Genomic DNA, 14,426 nt, shown 5'->3' with positions numbered 1-14,426 from the left:
CAGCACTGTATGCTATATCATTATCCTCATCATTATTGAATTTAAAAAATTACACTTTCTTAGAAAGCTAGATGGTTTTCTTCTTGCTATTTTGGCTAGCTATTCTGGGTTCTTCTAGTTCAGCTCATTGCTTAACATACCTGTTCTCAGGGACTTTTCCTTAGTTGCTCAGCTTTCACAGTGTTAACATCACTTGTTACCTCTATGTTTCTAGTGAGTACAGGAATTGGTTTCTTCTACTTCCCCTGTTCAGCCACAGTGGTTTACTCTTTAGTCATTGAGCTCAAACTCTGTTCAAGGATTTGTCACTCATTTTTGAAGGTCTTGTGACAATAATTTTGTTAGGTACTTATTAAAATACTAAACTTTATGCTCTTCTTAAGAGAGACTTTTTTTTCTTTTTAGTAGTTATCACTATACCACATTTTTTCCATTCTTAGGAATATTTATAAAATATATCTCTTTTGTATTAGTAGTAAAATAATTTATTTTTTACATAGACTAGAAAATATTGCAATAATTTTCAACAATGTAACTGCTAACTTATCAATGGAAGTAGTAGTTAAAATGTTCTGACTTGGCTATACTTAAGATCTCTCTAAAAAGCATATGCTTTTCTAGATCATTCATAAATTCAAGAAGGTCTTGGAAATGGTGTGTTGGAAAATTATTTGTAACATGGTTTTGATGGGCATTAGGTTAATGTGCGATTCTTAGAACTCACATGATGGTTCTCTGCATGAGATAAAGTTGGAAGCTTCACTGGGTTCACTGTTACCAGCGGCATTCACTGCAGTCACCCGGAACTGGTAATCACAACCTTCCATGAGGCCAGTAACCTTCAGCCTGGTATCATATATCACATAGTCTTTGTTGACACGTGTCCAGCGCAAGCTCTTTTTCTCACGTTTGTCTACTAGGTAGTTGCTGATCTCATTGCCACCATCAGATTCAGGTTTCGTCCACTGAATGATGATATGCTCTTTGCCAGCCCCAATTTCTTCAGGTATGCCAGGTTGTGATGGAATAGCTGTTTATATTTTTATGAAAATAAGGATGGTCAGAATTATACAAAATCACTGTTGATATGATTGTCCTCCTCTCCCCCGATCCCATTATATTTAACTACCAAGTTGTTTAAAAGTGTTAATACTCACTGAATGAGTTTCTGGCTACAATTGGCCCTGATTCAACAGGCACACCAGGGCCGTATTTGTTTACTGCCCGCACTCGGAATATGTATTCATTGTTCTTGATGAGTCTGGTAACCACATGGGATAGTGTTGGGCATTCGGCTTCAACAATCACCCAGTTGAGCCTACTGGTCTCACGTCTTTCCACGATGTAGTGAGTTATTTCTGCTCCTCCATCTTCCTGAGGAAGGCTCCAGGCTAAAGTGCACTTTTCCTCTGTTACTCTGCTGACAGTGAGATTTCCACATGGGCCAGGGGAATCTGAAACAAGTGTAATGGCAAGCAACGATTAAGATCTTTTTTTCTACCCACACTTAAAAATGCTATAAAAAATAAAAGAACATTTGACATGCTTACCAAGGACTTTGACCATGACAGACACGGCCTTGGTCCCACTGGCATTCTTCACTGTTAAAGTGTATTTTCCACTGTCACTTCTGTCACAGAACTTGATCACAGCAATTGCTCGTTTGCCTGTATACTGCAGAGAGACTTTCTCACAGAGATCTAGTTCCTTGTCTCCTTTGGTCCAGATAATTTTGGGTTCAGGTTTGCCACCAACTGCAGCATCAAGGACAAGATCTGAGCCTGCTCTTATGGTAACCAGATCACCCTGTAATCTGGCATCCAGTTCAGCTTTGGGTGGAGCTGTCATGGGCAAAAATAGATGTGAATAAATATAGGACAGTTTATTTTCACATAAATTGCGATAATTTAAAAGGAGAACATGAACATTGAAAAATTTTTTTTTTTTTTTTTTTTTTTTACCATATTCATCTCGGCAAGTGACAGGGCCTGTAGATTCTGATCCTTTGCTAATTACTCCTGCTGCATTCTTAGCCAACACACGGAATTCATAAGTGTCTCCTTCACTGAGAGCAGTCACAGTGAAGAAATTGTCAGATACGATGGTATAGTTGCACTTTAGCCAGCGACCATCTCCAACCTCACTGACTGGCTTACGCTCAATGATGTAGCCCACAACCTTGCTGCCTCCATCATATACTGGGGCAGACCAAATCAGGGACACTGTTGATCTTGTAACATCTGTCACCTCTGGTCTTCCTGGTGCATCTGGAAGGGATGCAAAAATGAAGTTAAAAAATACAATTCTGAATTTTAGTACCAGTAATGATGATAATAAATGAATGTACCCTTTAAATATTGATACATACCAACTGGGTTTTGAGCCATCATAGGTCTTGAAGCCTCACTGGCTTTGCTAACACCTGCAGCATTGAGTGCATATGTTCGGAACTGATATTCTAGTCCTTCTACCAAACCAGTCACTTTGTAGTTACACTCTAAGCATGGCACTTTGTTTTCTTTCACCCAAAGAATGGTGTTACGTTCTTTCTTCTCAACCCAGTAGCCAATGACTTTACTGCCACCATCATGGTAGGGTTCTTCCCAACGAATAGACATGGCATTGGCAGACACATAGTAGACTTCAGGTCTTGTAGGAGCACTTGGTGGGACTAAATATAAATAAAGGTATCAAATATGAATACAGTTTTATAAAATTCAAGGGAAATATTTAATAATGGACTTCGAAATATTCTTATTTTTCTTACCGAATGGATGCTCAGCAACTATTGGTGCTGATTCCAGAGGCTTGCTGACACCAAATCTGTTCTCTGAACTGACACGGAAAGTATATTCCATGTATTTTGTGAGATGAGTGACTTTAATCTGAGTGCGCTTGACACTGGAATTGACAAGCTGCCAAGCTGTTGTACCTGATTCACGCTTTTCAACTATGTAATTAGTAATGTCAGTGCCTCCATCATCTTTAGGTTCAGCCCATGATAGGACACATGACTCAGCCGAGACAGATGAGACCTCAATGGGGCCAGTTACTGGACCTGGCCTTCCAATGACCACGACTGTGATGGTAAATGTTTTAACACCAGCTGTATTTTCCAGGGTCAAGAAGTATCTTCCAGAGTCACCTCTCATGCTGTCCTTTACAGACAGGGTGGTTCTGTCCTTTGTTGTTGTGATACTCACTCGATCTGTGTCCTTAAGTCTCATTTCTTCAAGCTTCCATGTTACTTTAGGAGCAGGACGACCAGTGATTGGGACATCAATGGTAAATGTGCTTCCTGCTTTGCAAGTTATGAGCTGATTAGTAATTCCAGTGAGATCAGCAGTGGGCTCAATTTGAGGCTCCTTGATGATGACAGAAGAGAAGGCTTCTCTGGGTTCACTGTAGCCAGCGTCATTTTTGGCCTTCACGCGGAATTCATATTCAGTGTTCTCAACAAGGCGCTCTACTGTGTAAGTCAGCTGTTTGGTGTGACCAGCCTCAACCCAGAAGTCAGATCCCTTTTGTCTCATTTCAAGGAGGTAGCCAGTGATCCGGCTGCCTCCATCATGGTCAGGTTTAAGCCAAGCTAAGACTGCAGAGGATTTACTTGTGTCAATGATATCAAGTCTCTTAGGTGGAGCAGGCTGTTCTGTGGCTATGATTGGTTCTGGCATTTCATAGGGTTCACCTACACCATACTCATTTTCTGCAGAAACACGGAAATAGTATGGAACACCTTCTGCCAGGTCACTGACCTTGAAGATCTGACGAGTGCATTTTTCGCTGATAACCTGCCAGCTACGACGACTTGCTTCTCGTTTTTCTACCACATAATGATGGATTCGGGCACCACCATCAAGGATAGGAGCATCCCACATCAGTGTAACAGATCCGCGGTTCACATCCTTGAAAGTGATTGGGCCAGGTGGACCTGGAGAGTCTAGCACCTTTACAATGAATGTGATTGACTTGCTACCACTATTGTTTTCTACAGTGAGGGTATATTTCCCTGCATCATTTCTGTTGCAGTTTTCCACGGTGAGGGTGCTGAAGGAGTCTGTTGTATGGATATCAGCCCGAATGCTGAGGTTAGAGTCAGGTTTGCTCCATACAGCTGTAGGAGTAGGTCTACCCTGGTAGGCAATGAAGAGGCGAATACTGGCCCCAGCTCTAACGACATGAGTCTGCTTGAAGTTCGCATCGATATCTAACTCAGGAGCTGTTAATCGGTCAACTGCTTTAATTGCACCGGTCGCTTCACTGCTGTCTCCTTTTCCGGCACCATTGACAGCACTAACCCGGAATTTGTATTCTTCACCTGCTTGTAGATCAGTGACTGTATATCTTGTTTTCACACATGCCTCTGCATTTACCTTGTGCCAGTCTCCCAAGTCAGCTTTGCACATTTCAATAATATATCCAATTATTTCCATGCCTCCATCAAACACTGGCCTAGACCATTCTAAGCTCACAGTTGTCTTGGATGTATCTGTCACTTTGACCACAGTGGGAGCACTTGGTGGGCTGACTGGCTCTCTACATTTGATTAGTCTTGAGATACCGCTTGCAGGTCCTATTCCTGCAGCATTTTCAGCCATGACATGGAACTCATACTCATTGCCCTCTATCAGACCAGTGACTTTGTATCTTGTCTCAGAGATTGGTCGTTTGCTGATCACTTTCACCCATCGTGTGCTCTTCTTTTCTCTCCTTTCGAGGATATAATGTTGAATTTCGTTGCCACCATCTGATTCTGGCCTTGTCCATGTCAGCGTAATGCTATTGCCTGTTACATTACTAGGTTCTGGAGTGCCAGGAGCATCGGGAATAGCTGTGAAATGAAAACAAATTAGACATGTTTGGTTGGAAGTTAATCTTTTGACATTATACCACTTAGTGAAAACAGACACTTACTGTATTGTATTTGAGCAACCACTGGGTCAGAATCAAGTGGCCTCCCAACACCAAACTTGTTGACTGCAGAAACACGGAATTGGTATTCATTGCCACTTATTAGTTTAGTGGCAGTATAGCTGTGGGCTTGACAATTATCTTCAATTAGTGCCCAAGCAAGTCTGCTGGTTTCCCGTTTTTCAATGATGTAGTGAGTGATGGGAGCACAGCCATCATTGAGAGGAGCATCCCACCACAGAGTCATCTTCTCGCCAGTAATATTGGTGAATCTTATTGGCCCAACTACTTTTCCTGGTGTATCTATAAGAAAAAGTTTCCAGAGTTAGTTTATCCTTCTCTATTAAAATGCAACCAGGCATGTCTCTACCCCAAGACTTGTAAATGGCAAGATTAAGAAGCTATTTCAGAAGTACCTTGTACTTTAACTTTAATTTCTGCTTTTGTGGAGCCCGATGCGTTTTTGGCTTCCACACTATATACACCACTATGGTCCCGGGTAGCATCTCTAACAAAAAGGCTGGTGGATCCAAGGACATCAGTTATTTCCATATTCATCTTCTTTTCAATTTCTACTCCATCTCTGAACCAAGTTACTCGAGGTACTGGACGTCCCTGCACCAAAGCTTTAATTCTAAGGCTCTCTCCAGACTTAATAATGATGCCATCAAAGTACTCAGGGCCAAACTCTACAGTTGGTGGAACTACAAAAAAAAAAAAAAAAAAAAGAAATGATATGTGTTAGTTTGGCTTAATAAAAACATAAATGTGTTTTTCATTAGCACCATCCTAAAGCATAGAAGGTAATGTTTATCCTGTGTTACCAAGGGCTATTATGAAAGTAGGATTGATAATTGAGAATTTAGATTACGGGGTTGAACATCTGCATGCTATTAGGTTATCTCCTTTTTATGTCTGTCATGTTATTGATTTGCATTGCCACTTATAAAAAGAGAAGAAACATTTGTAGATCGCTTACTTCCTAATGCTGCTGTATAGTCAAACAAGTTCCTATAAGAGGTCATCAGCTGCACTCAAGCAAAATGCTGATTGTACTGCTGGGTGTATATTGTATTTTAGTAACTTTGTAAAGCTTGACAGTTATTCTCGAGAGTGTTTTTCTTTATTATAAATGACTGAAATCAAAACTAAGAATTCATTCCCACTTGCATGCTATTTATATGGGAATGAAACGAAACCATAGTCATGGTAAAAAGAATTGATGCCAATGTTGTTTTTCCTTCTCTTCATCTGAAAGGTAGAAAATCTAATCCATCCATTTAACAACCCTGGGTAATCTGCATGAAATGAGATTCCTGCTCCCCCTTTTACAGACCAGGGGCCAAAAGTATCTTTAAAAAGTGTGAATGCTTTTAATCATATTTGGAAATCAGTTGTAAATGCTTACCATTTTCATCTCTTGTCATGATAATGCCAGAAGACTGTGAGGGCGGACTTATGGTTCCAACAGCATTTCTTGCAATTATTCTGAACTCATATCGATCCCCAGGACTAAGTCCTGTGACTGTGTACTGACATTCACTGACATCGGTAAAGTTGCATCTGACCCAACGATCGCTCCCTTGCCGTTTCTCAATGCTGTAGGCCACAATCTTACTGCCTCCATCACGCAATGGTGGGTTCCACTTAAGTGTGATGGTTTCCCGGGTAACATCAATATAGTCAGGAGTGCCAGGTGGGTCTAAAAAATTATATGGAAATTAAATGCATCATTTCTGTAACCAATTCTTCATTAGCAATGGGAGAAAAGTAAAGTGAATAAATCCCTCAAACTCATTTTAATTTCAATTTTTTGTAGCATGGGTCTTTAAAAAGAACTTTAAATTATTTTATTAGACTGACTTAAAATCATTTCTTTTGCTTTATTTGACCAGCACTCTAGTGATCAGAAGATATGTGGGAAGGTGATACGTGGAAGAAAAGCAGTGTGTGATTTATTTGTTAGTGACATATTCACTTGCTGAATTAAATATGCTTGAATAATATTCAGTTACTTACCTACTGGGGAAACGGCTAACGTAAATTTGCTTGGGTCACTGGGCGAGCTTAGGCCAGCAGAATTTTCAGCATATACACGGAACTGGTAATCTAGGCCTTCCATTAGTCCAGTAGCTCTATATTCTCTTCCAGATATAGGTGTTGTATTAACTCTTTGCCAGAGGATGCTGTTTCTTTCTTTCTTTTCAACATGGAATCCAGTAACTGCTGAACCACCATCGTAAGCTGGAGCATCCCAAGTTAGTGACATGCCATCAGAAGTCACATTGTATATAACTGGCTTTCCTGGGGGGCCAGGAATCCTGAACTGGTGTTTTGCCACAATAATGTTTGAGACAAGTGGCTGGCTGACTCCATATCTGTTTTCTGCCCTAACTCTAAACTGGTATTCAGCATCTTTGATTAGATTAGGAACTTTGAAAGTTGTCCTGGCAACACTTGAACAAACCATCTTCCAATTAGTTTGTGAAGCTTCCCGCTTCTCAATGCTGTAACAAGTGATTTCTCCTCCTCCGTCATCTTCAGGCACGTCCCATGACATGATGACACTGTCAGCCTTGATTTCATCAAATCGAATGGGCCCTTTGGGCTTTGATGGTGGGCCAAGTGTGATGATTGTAATGGGAAATGAGTTTCTACAAACTGCATTATCAAGAATAATGGTGTATTTCCCTCCATTCTCCTTCTTGACATGCTTAATATTCAAAGTAATTTTGTTTTCGGTTTTACTGTAACGAACATACTCGCTTTCTTTCAATGGCAAACCATCTTTCAGCCAACTGATGGATGGTTTGGGTTTTCCTTTATAAGGTAATTCCAGGTGCACATTATGCCCAATTCTCACAGCGACTTGTGCCCCAGGGATTTCTGACAGGTCAACTTCAGGTGTAATTATAAGTTCTTTCACTGTAATTGGCCCAATAGTGACAGCATCACTCAGTCCTTTCTCATTTTTGGCAGACACTCTGAATTCCAGCACTGAATGTTCCTTAAGTTGGCCAACTTCAATTTCACAGGTCTTACTTATACCAGCATGTGACCATATTTGTTCACCTTTACCTTTTCTTTCCACAACATATTCTGTGATGACACTACCACCATCAAAGTCAGGCTTGGTCCAATGCAGGGTAACAGATGTCTTTGTGGAGTCTTTCATTGAGAGATCACGTATAGGAGCTGGTACTTCAGCAGCCTTCACCGGCTCTGTAGTGTCACAGGGTTCCCCAATTCCAATTTCATTTTCTGCAAGAACTCTGAAGAAGAATGGAGTTTTCTCTGACAAATCTGTTATCTTAAAGGATGTACTAGAACATTTGTGTGACACTGAAGACCATGTTCTCTTGGTGGCATCTCTCTTTTCAATGATATAATTAATTATGGGAGATCCTCCATCAATGAGAGGAGGATCCCAGAACAAAGTGACTGTGCCTCGAGAAACATGTTTAACCTGTAGTTTCTGGCAGGCAGCTGGTGTATCAAGCACTTTAACACTCACAGTCGAAGACTTTGGTTGACCAACACCATTTTCAATTGTAAGAATATATTTTCCTGTATCATTGCGAGTGACTTGAGGAATAATTAGTAATGAAGATGAATCAGTGTTTTGAATGTTGTATCTGGCATCACTGCCCAGATTCTTCTCATCTTTTCTCCATGTGACAGTAGGTGGAGGTCTGCCTTTAAAGGGAATCAACACGTGTACATCTTCACCGGCTTTAGCTATAACAGAGGTTCTGAGAGCCACATCTAGGTCGATCTCTGGTTCCTCTGTAGAAACAAAATGGACATACGTTTTGAATTTTAAAGCAAGAAAATGAATGATTTCTTAGCAGCACTCTAATAAAAATAAACACACAACCATACCAGTAGGTACATACCAAGTATATCTTTAGCTTGAACAGGTTCAGTCATTTCTATAGGTTCTCCTTGTCCAGCACAGTTTATAGCAGATACCTGGAAGTAGTAGTTGACTCCAGGTTTCAGGTTAGATACCACATATTCTGTAGTTCTGACCTCTCCCTTGGTAGAGACAACAGTCCATTCCTCTTCCTCTCCTTGTCTCATTGCAACAACATATCCGGTAACAGCGCTGCCTCCATCGTAGACAGGTTTACTCCAGCCAAGAGTGATGGATGATTTGGTTGAATCTGCAATTCTTATCTTAGCTGGTGGGCCTGGAGGGTCTGGAATGACCATTCATAATACCATAATTACACAATCATGTACAATTTAGTGACCTCAAAGAGACACAGCGAAGATGCGGCATTTATGAGCACTTACCAATAGGATCAGCAGCTTTGTAGAAGTCAGATGGTTCAGAAAATGGACCCTGACCAGCAGCATTTACAGCACAAACTCGGTATTGGTAGTCATTGTTTTCTGTGAGTCCTGTCACTTTCTCTCTGGTGTCACGGATAGTCTCCTTTAGGACTTTAAACCATCCGAGGCTTTTCTTGTCTCTTTTCTCAAGGAAATAGCCACTCACTTCACTACCACCATCAGCAATTGGCCTGCTCCAGACAACAGTCATTGAATTCTTGGTAATCTGTGTCACCTCTGGTACACCTGGAGGTCCAGGAGTAACTATTTAAAAAGAAAAGGAAAAGGAGTTTGAAGGATCAACACCACTGATAAATTCATTTTCAAGAATAGTAGTTTTACTTATTATACTTTCCACCTTTTGAAAAGGATGATAATGAGGGGAGATGTGAGATAAAAGAAAATCAAAATCATTCTAAGAAAACATATTCACAAACTAGCAGAATAGTTTATTTGTAAAATATTCAAGCATTTGATTTCAGTTTCCTAATGAAATTATGTCTCACCAAATGCATTCTTTGCTACCACTGGATCAGATTCCAGTGGATCGCCAATTCCATATTTGTTCACGGCTCGAACCCGGAAGATGTATTCATTTCCTTTGATAATTTTGGTGGTTGTAATGATGCACTCTTCCAAATTTTCGGACACCATAGACCACACAACGCGACTTGTCTCACGTTTTTCCACGATGTAGTGAGTGATTTTTGCACCGCCATCATCTGCTGGCGGGCGCCAGAGAAGAGTTATCTTTTCAGCAGTGACCGTCTTGAATTCAATTGGTCCACCTGGAGGTCCTGGTTTGTCTGTTAATGAAAGAATGAAACAATATGTCAGTACTTTTTAGAAGACTACTCATTTAAAATTGCTAAGTTTTAGATAATAAAATATGATGTTGTCCTATAATCAGCACCTACCAAGGATCTGTACTCTGATGGTGGCTGAGGCTGAGCCCATGGCATTCCTTAGTTTTAATTCATAGATTCCACTATTAAGGCGATTTGCATCTTTGATGAGTACAGATGCAAGGTCAGTGGTATTTTCAACACACACCAGTGCATTGGTTTGTAACTCTTTATCATCTTTGTACCACTCAATTGTAGGCTCAGGTTTCCCAGAAATGCCAGCTCTGAGCTTCACAGATGTACCTGCTCTATATTTGACAACTTCTGTATATTCTAGAGGCAAATCAATTACAGGTCCACCTGCAAGAGAAACAGATGAGAAATATATAAAGGATTACAAGGATGGAAAAAATAATTGCAACTTCAAAGTACGGCCATTGGCCTTTATTAAGTAATATAGTACTTTTTTTTTTTTTTACATGGTAGTTCTAATTTTATTTACCTATTATTTTAAATTTTTTGTTTTTAATGTTTTTGTTTTATTTTTAAATAATGTTTTAATGTTTTATTTTTGAGGTGGACAGAGCATGAGCAGGGGAGGGGCAGAAAGAGAGGGAGACACAGAATCGGAAGCAGGCTCCAGTCTCCAAGCTGTCAGCACAGAGCCTGACGTGAGGCTCGAACTCACAGACTGTGAGATCATGACCTGAGCCGAAGTCGGATGCTTAACCAACTGAGCCACCCAGGCACCCCATATTTACCTATTATTTTAAACAGTAAAACTTTACAAGCCATAGTTCTATCCCAGATGGGGAAGAAAGGTTGTAAGGAAGCTCTGCCCTCCAATGACACACTAATTGCACAAGGACTTCAATGCCTTTGAAATGTATTTTAAAGTCTATCAGGTATTTAATTCTAAGGATAAAATGGGATATGGTAGTGAGAACATCCCTATAGAAGTTGTATTATCCATTTTCTTTCATTTCAGATTCTCCTTTCTTTTCCTCTATCTCCTATTCTTGTTATTTTCTCTTCCCAGTTCACTGATATCCAAGTGTGGATTGTTCATGTCTGACTCTTGAAGTCTGAATTCATTACTCATAGAGTATTTCACTGGACAGATTTTCTGCCAGGCTGGTTAGAAGCTTAGGACTTTTGAGAAACTAAATTTGAGAATAAATTTGACTTGCTTCACAGTCTCACAACAGTGTTCACAAAGCCTGATTCATAAAGAGCAGCCTTGAGGTTCTCAGCATGAGGACAGGCGTGGATACTTATGCCGAGACACCATAGAGACTCCTTGAACACACGGAACTTTTAAAAAGAGTATCATAGGGTACATAACCCTCATGAAATTTTAATTTTGAAACCACTGTTGAGTTGAATCTGTTCTTTATCTTCTATAATGGTCAAGTGTGTGTATTTTGTAATGACAGCAATGTAGACAGAGTTCTGGAGTCTGTCTCTTTGAATTCCCACTCTACACTGATGAGCTGCTTGATGTTGGGGAAGTTACATATAAGCACTCTAAACCTCAGTTTCTCTTCTGTAAAATGGGATAATGTTAGGGCTGTTAGAATTAAGGGAGAGAATTCAAGAAAGCACCCAGTATATGTTAGCTGCTGCTAATACTATCATTAATGCCTCTGTTTGGTCTTTCATTTATGTAAGATGAAAATTATCTGAGCACTCAACCATGGTTTTAATTATTAATTCTCATGTTTTAAAATAGAAAAAAAGGGAAAGTGCCAACTCATAAATACAATCAAAGAATTCTAAAAGGTTGAAGTTGCAAAGGACTTTAGATATCCTGTAGTCCAAATCTCACATTTTACAGTTAGGTCAAGAGACCAGGAGAGATTAAGGAATTTTCCTGAGATTCTCAGCTAGTTCATATAATTTCTTCAAATGTCTAATTAAGGTGCATAGTCAAAGTTATTCTATAGATTAGAACCAGAAAAAGCAAGGAAAGATATTGGGTTAAAATGCTATTGGGATTAAAAGTTCTAAAAATGCTTACCATAAGAATCGATGCACGTAATGGGGCCTACAACCTCAGATGGATTGCTGACAGAACCAACGGCATTCCTAGCAAAGACCCGGAATTCATACTGGGAATTCTGAGTCAAGCCAGAGACAGTGAATTGAGTCTCGATAACATTGGTGAAGCTGGCCTTGGTCCATCTGCCATCTGGAAGGTCTCGTCTCTCAACAATATAGCCTGTAATCTTGCTTCCTCCATCGAAAGCTGGTTGTTGCCATGAAAGGTGGACAGAGTTTTTGGAAATATCAGTGATACGGACATTTCTTGGGGGTTCTGAGGAAATAAGAGAAAGCAAATCAGTGGAACTTATGTCAACATTATTTTGCTTTTCAGAAATAAGATTTTCATTTTTAAGTAGTCAGAATTGTCCTTCTTATGAAAAATACATACCACAGGAATCAATGGCTAGGACTGGTTCAGAAGGATGGCTGGGTTTTCCAACACCAGCAGCATTTTCTGCATATACCCTAAATTCATAAATAAGTCCAGCACTGATCGTTGTGACTTTGAAGTGAGTTGTGCGGATGACCAATTTGTTGGCTTTCTGCCACAAAATACTGTTTCTGTCTTTCATTTCCAGGTGGTAGCCTATAACTGCACTGCCTCCATTGGACACTGGTTCATGCCAGCCCACGGTGATGCTTTCCCGAGTAACATTAGTGACCCATGGTGTAGATGGTGGTCCAGGTGTTGCTACAAAAGACAGGAATCCCTTAGGTTAGTACAGATATTTAAAACACTTATGTAAATGAAAACCTGGGATCTTTGAGAAGTTCAACAACTTACTGTATGGTAATTTGACAATCACACAAGCTGAATCTATGTGATCACTGATGCCAAAGCGATTTTCTGCCTTGACGCGGAATTGGTATTCTTCTCCTGTGGTCAGTTTCATGACTTTAATCATGGTCCTTGCAACCGTTGCAGACACTTCAGTCCATACTGCAGTACTTGTCTCTCTCTTGAGTACAATGTAGTTGGTAACTTGACTTCCACCATCATACTTAGGTGGCTCCCATTTGAGAGTCACGCTTTCTTCTGTTATATTGCTAATAACAACAGGGCCAGTAGGGGGACCAGGCCTATCCAATACAATGATGTTAATGAAAGCTTTTGTTGTTCCACTGGCATTGGCGGCAGTGATCTCATATCTTCCAGCATCAGCAGTAACGCTTTCTTTGAGATTGATGGTCAGGTTCTCAGCAGTAATTTCAGTGTTAAACCTCATGGTTGCTTTCAGGGGGACACCATCTCTTGATAAGGTCACTTTGGGCAGTGGTTTTCCAGAAATAGGAATGTCAACTTTAAGGTTTGAACCAGCTCTAACATATACAGTATGACTTGGGAAATTCTTCATATCAATTTCAGGTGGTTCTGCAAGATAAGAATATGTCAGATGAAGGTGAAACAGAGTTTCTAAAAATTAATACAAACCATTTCAAATTTTGCTTCTACATAAAATTAGACATACCCAGTTGTTCCTTAATAAGAACAGGAAGCAGAAGCTCTCTGGGGTCACTCAGACCAGCTTGATTTTCAGCAAACACCCGGAAAAAGTATTCAGAATTCTCCCTCAGACCAGAAACAACATGATGGGTTGATTTCACCACTGCGCATTTAACCCAATTTTTCTGTCCCTTTTCTAGTGCTTCAACGACATAGTGTACAATTCTGCTTCCACCGTCGTGTTCTGGCTTCAACCAGGTCAGGGAAACACTATCTTTGGATACACCTGTTACTCCAAGTTTTTCAGGTGGGCTTGGTTTTTCTAAGAAAGTAAAACATCAAAATAAAGGGATTATTACAACATTCCTCCCCTCATATGTGTTCTTTATGCATTGTCAAAGAAAAATTTTAAATGAAGGCTACATACTTAATCTTTGATTTGAGTCTCTCTTTTCATATGACCAGTTTAGCTTCTGAGCCAAGCAAAACTTCCCCAAGCTTTGGTCATTACATGTCAGGATATGTCATTGGAGTCAAATTCAAATTAAGTGTCAAATGACTACATAAAATGGTAAAATGCATCCCAAATTTATCATGGGTATAAAAGTGAGGAATAAGATGAACAATCTTGTAAGATTTCGGCACACACATACTATATATGTGCAGTCAAATTCAGTTATACTTAAATTCAATATATATTTTCCAATTCCAGCTATGTAAGTTTCTGCAATTTATCAACAAAAAAACTTTTTGTATTAGAGATTTCATGCTGTGAAACAATTCATGCAGTATGAATTGTTGAGGTGTGAACTAAAAGCCTTTAAAATTAAGTGAGACTA

The 14,426-nt window shown here is 39.9% G+C and overlaps 1 protein-coding gene across 5 annotated transcripts in view; it reads right to left on the bottom strand.

The window, feature by feature from the left end:
- Nucleotides 1-14,426, bottom strand: part of TTN (titin) — a 273,279-nt gene that overhangs the window by 17,965 nt on the left and 240,888 nt on the right. For all 5 annotated transcript variants that reach the window (XM_047083326.1, XM_047083327.1, XM_047083329.1 and 2 more), the window contains 18 exons: nucleotides 13,613-13,909; nucleotides 12,928-13,515; nucleotides 12,532-12,834; nucleotides 12,118-12,414; nucleotides 10,170-10,457; nucleotides 9,759-10,058; nucleotides 9,214-9,516; nucleotides 8,811-9,116; nucleotides 6,934-8,700; nucleotides 6,323-6,616; nucleotides 5,331-5,618; nucleotides 4,918-5,217; nucleotides 2,768-4,834; nucleotides 2,369-2,671; nucleotides 1,962-2,267; nucleotides 1,551-1,841; nucleotides 1,158-1,454; nucleotides 725-1,030 (listed from right to left, as the gene is read on the bottom strand). In XM_047083326.1, the coding sequence (XP_046939282.1) occupies nucleotides 725-1,030; nucleotides 1,158-1,454; nucleotides 1,551-1,841; nucleotides 1,962-2,267; nucleotides 2,369-2,671; nucleotides 2,768-4,834; nucleotides 4,918-5,217; nucleotides 5,331-5,618; nucleotides 6,323-6,616; nucleotides 6,934-8,700; nucleotides 8,811-9,116; nucleotides 9,214-9,516; nucleotides 9,759-10,058; nucleotides 10,170-10,457; nucleotides 12,118-12,414; nucleotides 12,532-12,834; nucleotides 12,928-13,515; nucleotides 13,613-13,909 (8,901 nt within the window). The remainder of the gene's footprint in view (nucleotides 1-724; nucleotides 1,031-1,157; nucleotides 1,455-1,550; nucleotides 1,842-1,961; nucleotides 2,268-2,368; nucleotides 2,672-2,767; nucleotides 4,835-4,917; nucleotides 5,218-5,330; nucleotides 5,619-6,322; nucleotides 6,617-6,933; nucleotides 8,701-8,810; nucleotides 9,117-9,213; nucleotides 9,517-9,758; nucleotides 10,059-10,169; nucleotides 10,458-12,117; nucleotides 12,415-12,531; nucleotides 12,835-12,927; nucleotides 13,516-13,612; nucleotides 13,910-14,426) is intronic.

The sequence above is a fragment of the Lynx rufus genome, unplaced genomic scaffold (assembly GCF_022079265.1).
Source record: "Lynx rufus isolate CCGP_SWC_20201006 ecotype Redwood Valley unplaced genomic scaffold, mLynRuf1.p SCAF_2, whole genome shotgun sequence".
NCBI classification, from domain to species: domain Eukaryota; kingdom Metazoa; phylum Chordata; class Mammalia; order Carnivora; family Felidae; genus Lynx; species Lynx rufus.
Note: the sequence above shows the minus strand (reverse complement) of the source record. Positions and strands in the feature narration are given on the sequence as shown.